Raw genomic sequence first — 14,670 nt, forward strand, 5'->3', positions numbered from 1 at the left:
GACTGTGCAAAATGTAGAATTAGTGCCAAACTTTATGAAAGACATCTATGGCTATACCCTCAAAGAATTATAATGGAGTCTTAAGTCGTTATGCATTTGTATAATTGAGAATTAAAAGTCTGCATTTACCCTGAACCGTGTATTAGATCTTGTGGAAGCTTTGCCTTGGCAGTCTGCCTGGGTACAAAAACATTGTGTCCTTTTCTGTTACAGGTAAAAGAACTCTTCCGCTCGCTAGGTGTACAGTACTATGCTTTGGAACTGGATGTAACTGGTAAGTAGCAGAAAGAAAGTGTATCAGGTGTTGCTTAATGTAACTAGAACTGGGTGAATGTGCACTGCTTTAAGCTGTCTTGAGCTAAGGTAAGACTTGAGGAATCATGGAAAGGACTCGTGAGGATTGTTGAGTCTCAATTTTAAATGTATGGAGACCAAAAAGCAATTGGCTTCATTATGGATTTTAGTGTGGGGGATACATTTTTAATTTCACTAAAGGTCCTCTTTCAGTACAAGCCATCTACTGATTGTATGTACAGAGGATGTAAGATCTGGTTTCTCCTTTGGGAGTCCCGTCTTTCAGGAAGAAGCCTTTGGTAGTTTTCTCTTACCTCTGTTATGGCTTCTAGATGAATTGTTAATGTTTGATGTGGTGTAACAGTGACCTTCATAGGGAAAGCTGCTGAGTCATTGGAAAGAACGTGAATTCCACTGTCTTTACTGTTATCCATTTGAGCTTTTTCTAAAGCCTTTACTTTCACCACTCATGTAGCGTGTTATACATGTGTATATACTGCTTGTAGTTTTAAGAACAACGTTTCTAAAATTACAATGAGTTCCTCATCACACCATTAGTAAGCTGTTGATTACGGATCATCATTCGTATGATTTTATATTTTATTTTTCCTATGCATAGAAAGAAAATGTAGTTTCTAATCCTTTCTTTTCAAGCATGTTTAAGCAGTATTTGAGGGGGAAAATGTGTTAGTAATAAAAGTACCTCATCGGACTTATCTCAACTTTTATTAACGAAAAGTAAAAAATACTATAAACTAGGCATAGCCATATATATTCACAGTACAGCTCTCAGTAATTCTTTGATTTCCTGAAATTACTTGTTATTAAGAAAACGTTTCTTTTGCAGTTGTTTCAATCACTGATGGTAAATAAATCTCGGAGTATAAAGATTTTTAACCAGTGATTACTGTAAAATCTTCCCACATTTACTACTGTACAACTTTTGAGAGCTCTAAGCTGAGGCTGCCTATTGGTGCTGGTGATTCAGATGTCAGGTCAGGCAATGATGGTCTTAAAACAGGAAGATTTCAAAGAGTGTGGCAGATAGAAAAAGCTTGAAGATGCTTTGAACATGACCACGCTTATTCTTCTGATCTCCAAATTCTTGTAATTACAAAGCTGCTGGGCAAAACTGTATGCACTTAAGTGGAACAGAACTCCAAAACCAGACAATTCTACTGGGGAAAAAAAAACTGTATGATTTCTTGTGGTATCTAATATATTTTATATATTATATATATTATATATATATATATAGCTAAATTGTATTTACTTTTGTGTCTATTATTATGAATTTTTAGTAATATTTAGACTAATACAAAAAATAATATATATGTGTAAGTATATATAGAAAGATAAATATATTTAAAATTTTAAGTGTGTTACCAAATGTTACACTGTCAGAATGGGATTCTGGAAAGAATCCAGAAAACGTGGGGCTAAACTTGATTACTTCAACTACTTCAGCCCGAAGGACTTTGGCTTGCAGTACCTATTTATCCTCCATATTTTAGCCAGCCTTTTCGCAAAGTATTTTGTGTCCAATATATGTAGAAATGTGATACTTAGTAAATAATTGTTTTCTTGACAGACCTATATATGTTGCAGTCTACACCTTTAAAATGTCAGCTTGTATAAAAAGCCCCTTCTTGAAAATAGTTTAATATACCTTTTTCATTTGTTTTTAGATGATGGACCCAGTATTCAGCAAGTGTTAGTGGAGTTAACTAATCAGAGGACTGTGCCTAATGTTTTTGTCAATGGAAAACATATAGGTGGCTGTGATGCAACTTACAAGGTAACTTCCTTTAAAAATAACTAGGAGTAGACAAGAATGGAGGGGTGATGTTAAGTCAAGTCACTTTTCTTGTGCTTCTACCGTCTAGCTTGTTGGTGAATTAACTTAGCCTCTGCATTTCTGTTACAAATAGGCAAGTGTGCATTTTCTTGAATTTATCTGCAGACAGACTTAGAAAGTTTGTGCAGCACTCAATCCAAGCTGTAGGACTGAGGAAATAGGCCATCAAGTGTTTTTAACTTGTGTGTTCTGTGACCTAAAGTCTGTTGTGCAAATAAATGTGAACATGTTTGAATCTTTTCCAGGATCATAAACTTAAAAATTGCAGAATTTTTTGGGATCCCCTTTTCAGAGCAGACTCAGCTAGATCAGATTGCTTGGAGGAGTCCTTGCCCATACAGATACAGAAATTCAGGAACAGCTGTGTTTTCTGTTACAATAATGAAGGGGAAGTAATTAGACTGAGTGGTCTAGGTCAGAAAAGGCATTGTATTTCAGTTTTTGCTTAGAAATATGTGGTGACTTGATTTTACAGGCTTATGAGAATGGAACACTGCAAAAACTTCTTGGTAATGTCAAAGATGCAGAAACCTATGATTATGACCTCATTATTATTGGTGGTGGCTCAGGCGGACTCGCTTGTTCCAAGGTATGACATGAACAAGTTGTATATGAAACTTCATCAAAAATAAGTTTCCATATTAATCACAGTAGTGATTAGTAGTGTTAGTCTTATTAATGAATCAGGAGCAGTCTTGGTAGTTTGCTCATTCAAAGAATGACAGCCTGTTGTATGGACAACTTCCTAGACAATGACTACTCAGGTCTTGATCTAATAATAGGTTTTAGGTTCCTAGCTGAGAGTGGAACTTTTTAAGTGTTTCCTCTTTATGAGCAGTGTACAGGCACTAGAATGCTTCCAAACAGTAATCTGGAAAACTTGAAGTACTTCTGCATATTAGGATCCAGGACTACCAGTAATCTAAAACGAAGTGTTTTCAATTGTTATCTGAATGAGCTGTTTCACATTTCATTATCCCTTCTAGCTGCTTTTTCAGAAATGGTAACAGATGGTGCACCTCTTTCACAGTTAGCTGTTATTCAGAGTGCCACTAGACCTGGGATGCAGGTTCAGTTTTCTACACAAGGGATTTGAACCCATGTTTCCCACTTCTCAGCTAGCCATCTTAGCTGTTAATTTTTGTTTTGGTCACGGTGAGGTTGCTCTTGGTAACCTTGCTGACTTCTATACAACAGTATAATTAAGCATGCAGCTATAACTAGATCAACATAAGAAAGGTAGAGAAGGAGATACGCATTGTACTTTATTCTAATTTGTGGGAGAAGGTGTGAGTTCTTCCTTTCCTCCAGATTTGTGTGTATATCATAATAGTCAGTCACAGGTGGTTGATGTGGCTTCAGTGTCCTTGGACTGAAGAGGGCTTCTGGAAGGCTCTCATTTCCTGTAGTTACAGTATAATAAGCTATTAAACGTAAATCTCCCTCCACTTTATCCAACAACTCCTTCAGTAGGCTAGTTTTCAGAATGCTGCAAATCTTTCCTTAGTGCCTTCTGGGACATGAACTGTAAATTTGGTGGTAATTACCAACTTGTTCAGAGTGGAAGAGTTCATTTATTTGAAAAATAGGAAATAAGTGGGTAATTCTAAACTTGTTTGATCCAGGATCACAGCAATTGTATGCAGGAGCTCTTAAACAGATTGGATCAAACCTTTAGGTGCCCTTAAAAAAACATCTAATATTGAGTAGATTCACTCAAGTGCTTGGTCATTCTGTGGATATAGGTTTATAGGATTATTCAGTTTGAAATGGACATCAGGTGGATATCTAATCAAAGCTTTGACTTCAAGCACGGTGAGCTAAGGTTATGCAGGGCCTTATTTATTTGGGTCTTGAAAATCTTCAAAGTCTTGGGGTACCAGTGTGTCTGGGAATCCCACTTTCCTACTTGTCTGTCTTCATGGAATTAAGTTTGTTCTTCATTATCTTATTTCAACTTAGGGACTTTTTCTTTTATCCTTCCACCACTTGCCACTGCAGTGAGCATGGCTCCAGTACTGTGACTCCTAGGCACTGGAAGGTTGCTATCTACCATAACCTTCTTTTCTTCAGACTGAAGAAGCCCAAGTTTTCTCATTATTTTCATAGGACATGAATGTTTGATAGTAGAGAAGGTAGAAGAGCTACACATGGTAATGAGACTGACTAGCATAAGAGCCTTATATTTGTGCTAAGTATATCATCAGTGCAAACGAGCAGTCATATTTCTTGGTCAAGGAAATATTTGTTAATGCTGGTTTATCTTCCTTTTTTTTTTTATACAGGAAGCTGCTACCTTGGGAAAGAAAGTGATGGTATTAGATTATGTTGTGCCAACGCCCCTGGGAACCACCTGGGGTAAATATGGTGTTTGAGTACCAGTGATAAGTGTATTGATTTGTAAGATACTGTGGATTTGTATTCTTCAAAATTATGGCAGAATTCTGAAACATAACAAAGGAGTTGCTTTTCTGACATGCCTGGATGGTTATTTCTGTTTTGTATATTGCTAGCTCTCTGTTCTTTGTCAAGTGTTGTTATAATTCAGTTACAAACTGTGGCCAAACGTGTGTGTGTGCGTATTCACAATCTTTTGTCTGTTTTTAATGCCTTTTTAGTTCATCTGGTTTATTTCATGAATGACTGATCTAGGTTATGTGTAAAACAGCGTGACTGTATGGCTGTGCATGCATCACCTTTTTATAATTAAACAGCTACTGTCTGACCTTATTAATGCTATTGGCAATTGAGAAATAGTAAGGAATTTCAGTGGTCAGACTGAGTTGAAGTGTGACTGTACTTTCATAGCTTTAAAGCAGATTTGTATTTCAGATTTCCACAGAATAGATAATTCTGAACTCTGGGTTTTTCTGTCATGATTTCTTGCTGATCCAACTTACTTACAAAGCACCCTGTAAGTAGCTATCATGGATGTATATTGAAGACATCACAGTAAACCCTTCTTGGCCGGATGAGTCAAATGACTTCTTAAACTGAATACAAATTTGTAAACTTGGTGTATTCATATTTTAAAATGTCTCTAACAGCAGAATTTCATGTTAGTTTTGTTACAGTATCGTGAACTGATATACGGGTGACTATGCCAAGCATAATAGAAGCATAAATATTTTGTTCATGCAAGCAATAACATGGTTCTTCCCATCTTAGGACTTGGTGGTACATGTGTAAATGTAGGTTGTATTCCAAAGAAGCTAATGCATCAAGCAGCACTTCTGGGGCAGGCACTCAAAGATTCAAGAGCATACGGCTGGCAGTATGAAGAACAAGGTTAGTAAGAACATGGGACAGACAAGACTGTACAGATGACTCTTAGATAGTTATGCCAGTTCTATGTACTTCAGACTTAGGTAATTATTGAACTCTGCTTGTTTACCAAGTAAATCAATGATTCTTCCTCCTCGAGTCATACATAAAAAATCTTTAAGATTAGAAGCTAGTTGTGTTTTATTCCCTGTATTATCTCAAATAAATGGATGAGCTTCTTGAATGGGCTTATTTCAGATAGTTACAAGTCAGGTAAATGTATCATGGTGATTTAAGACTCTAATAGGCATCATCATTACTAATAATGATGGCTGCTTAACAAAATGTACAACGAATAAGATTTGATCTTTTAACAGTTCATTTGGTTTCTAAAATATGAAATTAATGGCTTGTTTCAGTTAAACACAACTGGGAGACCATGGTAGAAGCAGTTCAAAACTACATTGGCTCTTTAAACTGGGGCTATCGATTGTCCTTAAGAGAGAAATCTGTGACATACCAAAATTCCTATGGAGAATTTGTTGAACCACACAAAGTTAAGGTATGTCTTATGTTTAAAAGATTTTATTTAGTTGGGAGGAAAAACTTGGGCTCTTGAGCTGCCTTTTAAATTCCATCAAGGAAAAAATCTTCATTCTGACATTGTCAGCCTAAAAGAAGTTGTTCCTGAAATGAAATACCAATTCAAATTGATGTTTTGCTTTATTACATGTCACAGTGCAAGTTACTAGACTGGCAAACATAGGAGTAATGTGGATGTTGGTTAAACTGAAGTCTTGCATGTATATGGCGAAGTAGTCTCTGTGGCTAGCTTTGCTTAAGGTGAGCCAAAAAAAAAAAGCACAGAAACCCTTTAGCAGTAACAATATGCCACTTGGGAACTCTTCATACTAAGATACGTACTACATATTGCACAGACTGCAGAAATTAAATTTGGATTAAGCACTTGCATAATAGTGCTAGATAGAACCTTATGCTGTATCAGCATAAGAATTAAACTGTCTTGCAAGACAGAGCATGTGCTGGCAATCCTGCTATGAGTGATAGTAGTGTAGCAAGGTTAACTTAGAAGAATTGCGTTTTGAAGAAAACTATCTGGATCAGTGGCTGCAATTGTCTGTTTTCAGTATGAGCTTATGAAGGATGAAATAAATGTATTTCAAACCAAGTGATTAGTACTGAGAAGATGGTGTGCTCTACTTGCTTCATCTGCCAACTGTTTCAGTGTCTGCATGTGCAGGTTATCTGCTTAATAGTGCTCTTTTTCTATAAATAAAGTAGAACAGAAACTTTCAGTAATAGGTTTTACTTGATGAACTTCTGAGATCCCTTCCAACCTACACTATCTGATAACTTGCTGGGGAGGAAGCTTCTCTTTCTGTGTTGGTAAATAAAGAACAAGAATGAAGATTGGATTTCAGAAGAGATGCATTGGCAGGATAAAATTCCCCAAGGGCCTTTAGAGATCAAGAAAATAACTAAATCACTTTTAATTCATTTAAAATAGGGTATTAGACCCTCCTAAAGCATTTAAGTAGATTATATTTTTATTTTTCTAAATTAGCATAAGAAGTGATTGGTGTTATTCTGTAATTAGTTGGTCTTTCCTTAGAAGCAAGGGGTGGAAGAGCAGCCTTCATTTGTTGTGGATTTTTATAATTTAAAGTTATCAACTACTCATGTAGATTTAATTGTTCATATGAGCAGAATTCAAGTAGTAAATGATTTTATGTGCTGTAAACTAAAAGAACAGAGTAATAGTCTGTGCTTTAAACAAGTAGTTCAGCAGTGATCTGTATGGCCTGTCTAAATGTTTGAAACTACCTGTACATAAATTCTTAAACATATCTGCAATGTTTAGGTGAAGATCGTATTTTGGTTTTTTACTTTGTTGTAAAACCTATTCCTAAGGTAAAGACTTTTGTGTTTATAAACAGGCAACTAATAGAAAAGGACAAGTAACCTATCACACAGCAGAGACTTTTGTCCTGGCAACAGGAGAAAGGCCTAGATATCTGGGTATTCCTGGAGATAAAGAATACTGTATTACAAGGTGAGATTAAAAGCATAACGAACTGAATTTTCTCTGCTCTAAAACTTGCAAAGACCATATTAAAAGAGCCATGTAACTTCTTTTCTTTTTAGTGATGACCTCTTCTCCCTGCCTTACTGCCCTGGCAAAACGCTAGTTGTGGGTGCTTCCTATGTGGCACTGGAGTGTGCAGGATTTCTTGCTGGTTTAGGTCTAGATGTCACAGTCATGGTGCGTTCCATACTCCTCCGAGGCTTTGACCAAGAGATGGCAGAAAAAATAGGTGCCCACATGGAAACACATGGTGTAACATTCATAAGAAAGTTTGTACCTACTCAGGCAAGTGCTTTCTTAGCTTCCTTCTCTTTGCGCAAAATTACCTTAAACAACACAGGTTAAAAAAAAAAAAAATGCTTTCTACTGCTTAAAAACACTCTAATCTTGCAAATCTTTGTACAGGTAGAAAGGCTGGAGGATGGCACACCGGGAAGACTAAAAGTGACAGCAAAGTGTACTGAGGGTCCAGAAATTTTTGAAGGAGAATATAACACTGTAAGCATTTCTGGATTTGAAGTAACTAAATATAGCAGTGCTGTGAAAATATATTAAAATACTTTAAAAGCTGTTCAGGATAAGGCAAAGAGAAGAATTATTTGCCAAGAAAGACAAGTAGTTTCCTGGCAGGAAAAAAAAATGGAATTGAATAATCATCTCCAGTTGCACCTTGTCAGCAGAAGAAGTGAAATTTCAATGAGTGGAATTTAGGTTTTGTGCACAATGTTTTGTTTTGTTTTGTAGCTGATGTTGCATTTCTGAAATAAGCTGCACATGAGGGAGGCTGAACTGGGGACTCCTCTTCATAAAATTTTTTTGAGAAGTCACTTCAATTATGAATGCTTTAAAGCCGTTTCAGAGAAGAGTAAAACCTAATCAGCTTTACACTTCTTTAAAGTTACTGTATGTAATTTTTTAGGTTTTGTTAGCCATTGGTCGGGATGCTTGTACCAGAAATATTGGCTTACAGACAATTGGTGTCAAAATCAATGAGAAGTAAGTATTGCTCAGCTCCTATAAGCCACTGATTTATTTTACCTTTTTAATAATATCTAATGATACTGATATTTTTTTAACCTCATTCTTTTTTTAAGCCAAGCAGTTATATGAATCTTTGACATCTTATCTGTCCTGGATTTCAGTACAATTTCTCAAACTTCATTTCCATAAAAGATCTATTGTAGTACCTACTTGTTGGCTGCTGCACTCCTGCAATACACTTAATATTTACTTAATTTGTTCAGAAACTACAGTCTAGTACTCTCTTAACTTACGAGGGGAGGCCTGCTAAAAATAAAAAAGTAAATAAAAAATAAAAAATAAAGTATTCTTGTTTCAGCATTTCTTGATAGCTGTTCCACATATGAGCTTAAACTGTAGATCTACAGGAATCTTAGTATATTTGTGATGTGTTTCTTATCTTTTTTGTAGTAGGCTTTTAAGTCTTCAAGTAGTGCTGTAGCCCTGGATCTTATTTGGCAAGTCAGTCTGAGGATTTAAAGAAGTAAACTTCACACTCCTTACAGATTTTGTTTGTTTTCTCTCTAGAGTCTGTTGCAAAACCTGGTACAAAGGAAGAGGCAGGATTATATAGATCAGAGAGAGAATAATTAGTCAGCTTCCAGCAGCTAGAAATTTATTAAACAAGCTTATTCAGGCTCTTGGTGGTGCATAGTAATAGGACAAGAACTTGAACATAAGAAGTTCTGTACTAACATGTGGAAGAACTCCTTTAGGTAAGGATGACAGAGCACTGGAACAGGTTGTCCAGGGAGGTTGTGGAGTCTCTTTCAATGGAGATATTCAAGACCCAAGTGGGTGCCTACCTGTGCAACCTATTCTAGGGAACCTACTTTAGCAGAGGGCTTGAACTCAATGATCTCTTGAGGTCCCTTGCATTGTAATTCTGCGATTTAAACATGTGAGTGATGCAACTTTTTCCCCATAGGGGAAAATGAAAATTGCAAGCTGTATGGCATTCAAGTAAAAAATCAAACATCCAAAGATTTCTGACCAACTTAAATGTCATCAGATTTGTGTTGAAAACTGACTTCAACCATGTAGAGTTAAAGGTAACTGATGCTTTGAAGAGCTTGCAAATGAAGTGGAAAAGAAGTGTACTTACTTTAAGTACTAAGCATGTTTTCTTAACATCTTTGTGGCAGAACATCTCCCTGCTATTGAGTATATAGTTTTTGGAGGCCTCTGAGGAAGGTTGTGATATTGAACGCTGTTCTGTTTTTTTTTTTTTTAAAGGAATGGGAAAGTACCTGTAAATGATGAAGAACAAACCAACGTGCCTTATGTTTATGCTATTGGAGATATCTTGGACGGAAAGCTTGAACTTACTCCTGTTGCCATTCAGGCAGGGAAACTCTTGGCCCGCAGGCTCTATGGTGGTAGTTCCACAAAGGTAAATCTGTAAGAACACAATTTTAACTTCAATACTTTTTGCCTCAGACTTTCAGTGACACCAGGTTGATTTGTATGTGTGACTGTGGGGACTGTGAGCATTTGGCAAAAAAGGAAAGGCTCATAAATTTTCTTATGAATTACTGATTGCACAGTCTAAATATATATTTTGCTTTTTCAGTGTGACTATATCAACGTACCAACGACAGTGTTTACTCCTTTAGAGTATGGCAGCTGTGGGCTAGCTGAAGAGAAAGCCAAAGAAGAATATGGAGAACAAAATTTGGAGGTGAGAGCACTCAATATTTGATTAACCTGGAGCTTGATGTTTTTTGTCTGTAGAGGTTACTTCAACAAGTCTTTGATCATGAAAGTGTCATACGATGACGAAGTTACTGGACTCCTAGAAATTCACGACTTGGTAACACTAGAGTTGTGCATAGCTATTTGCATGCTGCTGAGAAATGTTTGATTTCAGGAGGCCAAAATCAGGTTGCAAAGCTGTGGGTAGCTTTTTTTTGTTGTAAGAATGTAAATACTATTAATGCTAAAGTATACCAGACTCTTGAGACTGCCAATTTTGTATGTGTTCTTTGTACCTAAATTGGGTATAAATTTCTTCCTGATCTTTTTTTTAGACTTTAGGAGTGTTGGCTGTAATTTGTTTTAACATAATTTCTGGCTTCAATGATTCTCTGAAGAAGACAATGCTATTAAAAAATGCTAAAGTTAGAGCTGTTTGTATGCTTTCTATTTAACTCCTTATGTCCTTCAAATAAACTTTGAGTTATTTAGCATCTGCTTTAATTGTTTTGCACAGTAGGGTTAAGTATAGAGAAACTAGATATTAAATTTATACTAATTTAAAAACTTTTCTCTCTGCAATTACAATCATAAGCTGTAGCTGTATTAAATTGAGTGTTTAAGTTAGAGCATGTGTTTTTAACCAAGTGTTCCTCTAACTTTTGGAAGATGGACTGGGTGGGAGTGGGGGTAGTGGGGAGAAAGAAGAAAACACTGTATTGTTTAACAAATAATCAAAATGTAGTGGGTTAAATGTCAAATCACCTATCTGCAAATACAGTTTGAAAAAATAAACCTTGATTGAATTCATCAGACAATTATGTCCTGTCTTGTCTTCCTTAGGTTTATCACAGTTTGTTCTGGCCACTTGAATGGACAATACCAGGTAGAGATAACAACACTTGTTATGCAAAGATTATCTGCAATAAACTTGACAGTGTAAGTAGTAAGCCAAAATGTGTGTGTTCAGTGTATTCATGATAACTTGTTTGGACCAGCCAAATGTTTAATATTTTCTGTCTTGACTTAGGCCAACTCTATCTGTTCTGTTAATGTAAGCATAGTTTTAATAGATTTAGTCACTTTGGAAAGATCAGATTCTTTGATGTGTATTGTGTGGTGGTTTTTTCTTTGTAACAGCTGTTTCAGCAAATAATAGTTTATGGATTATGAAACTTCATCCTGAATTTCTATTTAAGGATGGATTCATTGAAGAAATTCTCCAGAGTTTTTCTTTTTTAATTGCTGGCTTACGCTTCTGGATTTTTGTGGGGTTGGGTTTTTTTGCTATGTGCTCTTTGCAGTGTTCAAATGTTTGTGTGTTTAGCAGAAACCTGTAAAATATCTTGATCCTAGAACCTCAGTGATAAGAATTTCTAGTGGTTGGTGGGTTTTCTTGCAAAAAAGAAGTGTCAGTGCTGTCTAGTATCTGTGTGGAAAACTGTCTGATACAAAGAAAGACTTTGTTTAAAAATGACTTCGGAGAGAAGGAATTATATGATGAAATAGCTTATTTCCTCTTATCTTAGCCATGCTTACTCTTCCTTATTTACCTATGCCATTCTCAAAGGCTGCATTTATTGAAGGCAAAAAATAGCCAAATGAAAACACTGGAGGTGAGATTTGCCTTACAGAACCTTTTTTTTTTTTCCTAGTATGGTGAATGTCGGAAATGTAAATAAGGAATGTGTTGTTTCTTGCAAATTATGGTCAGACCTGGTCTAGAGCTCCTCTGACGGCATTGTGGAACGCTTTAGGAAAATGTTTTAAGCCAAATTTTGTATTCCTCTTGGTAAATCAATTAATCAAGCAAACTGAAACAGGCCACAGTAATTTTTATCTTATTTCTGTAGGCTACAGCCACAACTGTAGATCTGTAGATCTTTCTACAGAGACAGCTTGCTCAAAATACAAACCTAGTATGTTTTGAAGGAAATTCTTAATAGTTTAGGGGAAGAGAACAGCCAGTGAATCTGTTCAGTATCAGATGTTTTTAAGACAACATAAGCAGCTCCTTCATTTGAATTTATTGTAGATCTGAACATACTGCTTACCTACAAAATAATAGATGATGATTTTGTCAACTGCAGTTGATTAGTTTTAATATCTTTAGAGTTTTTTTGAGTGCTGTTCAAGAATAATAAAACTCATGTTAAAGCCTGTTTTCTTCTGATATAATGGTATGGAAGGCTGAAATAAGCCATAGAACTATCTTCAGAGTGGTTTGTGGGTTTTTTCTTCTCCTCCCAAGATGATGCTATTGACCTGCTTGCATAGCATATACATTTAGGTGTGGTAGGAGTTTGTAGTGCTGAAACTGTGTTAAACGTTACCTATTTCACTAATTCTTGTTTTTTTTTTTACCTCAAAGAACCGTGTGGTAGGATTTCATGTTCTTGGGCCTAATGCTGGTGAAGTTACCCAAGGTTTTGCAGCTGCAATAAAATGTGGTCTCACCAAAGAACTCCTTGATGAGACAATTGGTATCCATCCAACATGTGCAGAGGTAAGGGCCAAAAGAGCTTTATTTAAAACCTACTTGTGAAGGTGGTTACTTAGATGCAAGAAATGAATACTGAAGTGCATTTTATACTGAGTGTTGTTTAGCATTTGCTTAACTTCTGACTACAAGATACTGAGATGCGATAGGAGGCGTTAAGTGTGCACTGCAACTTTTTCCATTGTAGCAACTTAAAGAACTCTAGCATTGTTATTTCGCAAGAAGAGCCTGATAGCCATGTGGATTATGATACAGAGCAATAGTAAATAAGCAATTGTTTTGATTTCTTGCAGGTGTTCACTACAATGGATATTACAAAATCTTCAGGACAAGACATCACTCAACGGGGCTGCTGAGGTTAAACCTGCTGTCTTACTTGCTTTCATACTGTTCACACTTAGTTCTGTGGAAGTCCTTTACATCAAACTGTTGTGCGATAAAATAGACATCTGCATCAGTACCGTTGTATGTAGTGCAGTGGGGAGTGGTGCTTTAGTAAGGCTTCCTCAGTAAATAGTGTTGCAAATGGAAGCAGTAATACAGCAGGGAAATCTTGAACAGAAAATCCTGACTTTGCTTGGAATTGGCACTAATGTGCTTTTTTGACGTTCTGGCTCAAAACCTTACTGTGAGGTGAGCTGTAACTGATGGCTGCCATGCAAGGTTGGGAGATATTTTCATCCAGTCAGATGACTGAACTTCTCCTGAAGGAAATCCTCAAGTTGCACAAATTAAAGCTGACACTTCTAAGCTCCAGAGTCTTGTCTAAATGCCTGAAGTAGAAGACAAATATATAACTGAATGAATCTTACCAGCAGTTTAAAGTTATCTAATTTCATTAATGCATTTTGTTTTATTTGTGTGTCTAGTTGAGGCAAGATGGGCACAAATTGGATGCAGTGGATGAATAGTGCAGTTAAAGTATTAGTATCTCCTTTCAACCAGTCTAAAACTTCAAAACTTCGAAGACATTGCTGCTGTTACATTCTTAGTTTGACCTCAGGTGGCATTATGTCTTTAAGAGAAATTGAATTGTAGGAATTTTGTATGTCAGGGTTGAAGAGCATAAGTGCAGGACCTTGTCAATTCGCTATTGCTATTTATGGCTGTACTTAGTGCTAATAGTCTCAAATCTAGCTTCAGCTCTACTGTAAAACATCACAGAACCCAGAAATGTTACATCTGTATTCTTCTGTGCAGTATTGAAGTTTGAAAGAGAAGAATCTCAGAATAATCTGCCCTGTTAATATAGTAGATGCCTGTCATGATGGTAACATGTATTGCATAGAATGTCTCTTTGGAGCATGTGTTGCAGCAGAGAACAATGACTTGGTATGCTGTCACACTTTGTGTAGTGTTGTGTACAGTCATTACTCTGAAGTTTTCTTCCACCCCAGCCTTCTATTCTGGGGGAATGATGCTTGAATTTGGCTCTTAGTTTTGTTCAAAGAGATGCTTTGAAAGGCTGTTTTGAACATTGTATTATAATAAACAAATAATTTTTAACTATTTAATCTGATGTAATATGGCATTTGAAGTTCAATAAATAACACAACGTTTTGTTGTCTGACCTCATTATTTGCATTAATGCGTACATAATAAGTCTTATTTGTGCTGAAATTATATTGTTTCATATGCAGTACTAATGCTTCCATAGACTTGTGCATTCTGTGATCTCTTAAACGGAGAAGGAAATTCTCTTGTCAAGTCTGGGGGCTTGCTCCAGAAATCTAACATGCTTCTACTTCTGTATACAGATTTTGCTGTTCAAGCTGAGAGGCCAACTTTATATCAGGTTGTATAATTCAGAATGTCTTGCATATATGCATGTTAGTCTTTTATCACCACACCTGCAGGTATTCTACTGTTTAGTAACGTTAAGGTTTTGGGGTTTTGCTATGGATGCCTAGCAGTTCTCCAGAGTACTTAAAC

General features: G+C 36.2%; 1 protein-coding gene across 1 annotated transcript; it reads left to right on the forward strand.

The window, feature by feature from the left end:
* The first annotated feature begins 213 nt into the window (after positions 1-213).
* Positions 214-14,316, forward strand: TXNRD3 (thioredoxin reductase 3). The gene is made up of 15 exons (XM_010718544.3): positions 214-274; positions 1,983-2,092; positions 2,628-2,741; positions 4,438-4,510; positions 5,321-5,440; positions 5,836-5,978; positions 7,375-7,490; positions 7,583-7,808; positions 7,929-8,021; positions 8,443-8,519; positions 9,780-9,936; positions 10,117-10,224; positions 11,082-11,177; positions 12,610-12,744; positions 13,032-14,316. The coding sequence occupies exons 4-15, from the start codon at positions 4,465-4,467 to the stop codon at positions 13,092-13,094; spliced, it is 1,380 nt and encodes a 459-aa protein (XP_010716846.1). The 5' UTR covers positions 214-274; positions 1,983-2,092; positions 2,628-2,741; positions 4,438-4,464; the 3' UTR covers positions 13,095-14,316.
* Positions 14,317-14,670: the final 354 nt, after the last annotated feature.

The sequence above is a fragment of the Meleagris gallopavo genome, chromosome 14, assembly GCF_000146605.3.
Source record: "Meleagris gallopavo isolate NT-WF06-2002-E0010 breed Aviagen turkey brand Nicholas breeding stock chromosome 14, Turkey_5.1, whole genome shotgun sequence".
NCBI classification, from domain to species: domain Eukaryota; kingdom Metazoa; phylum Chordata; class Aves; order Galliformes; family Phasianidae; genus Meleagris; species Meleagris gallopavo.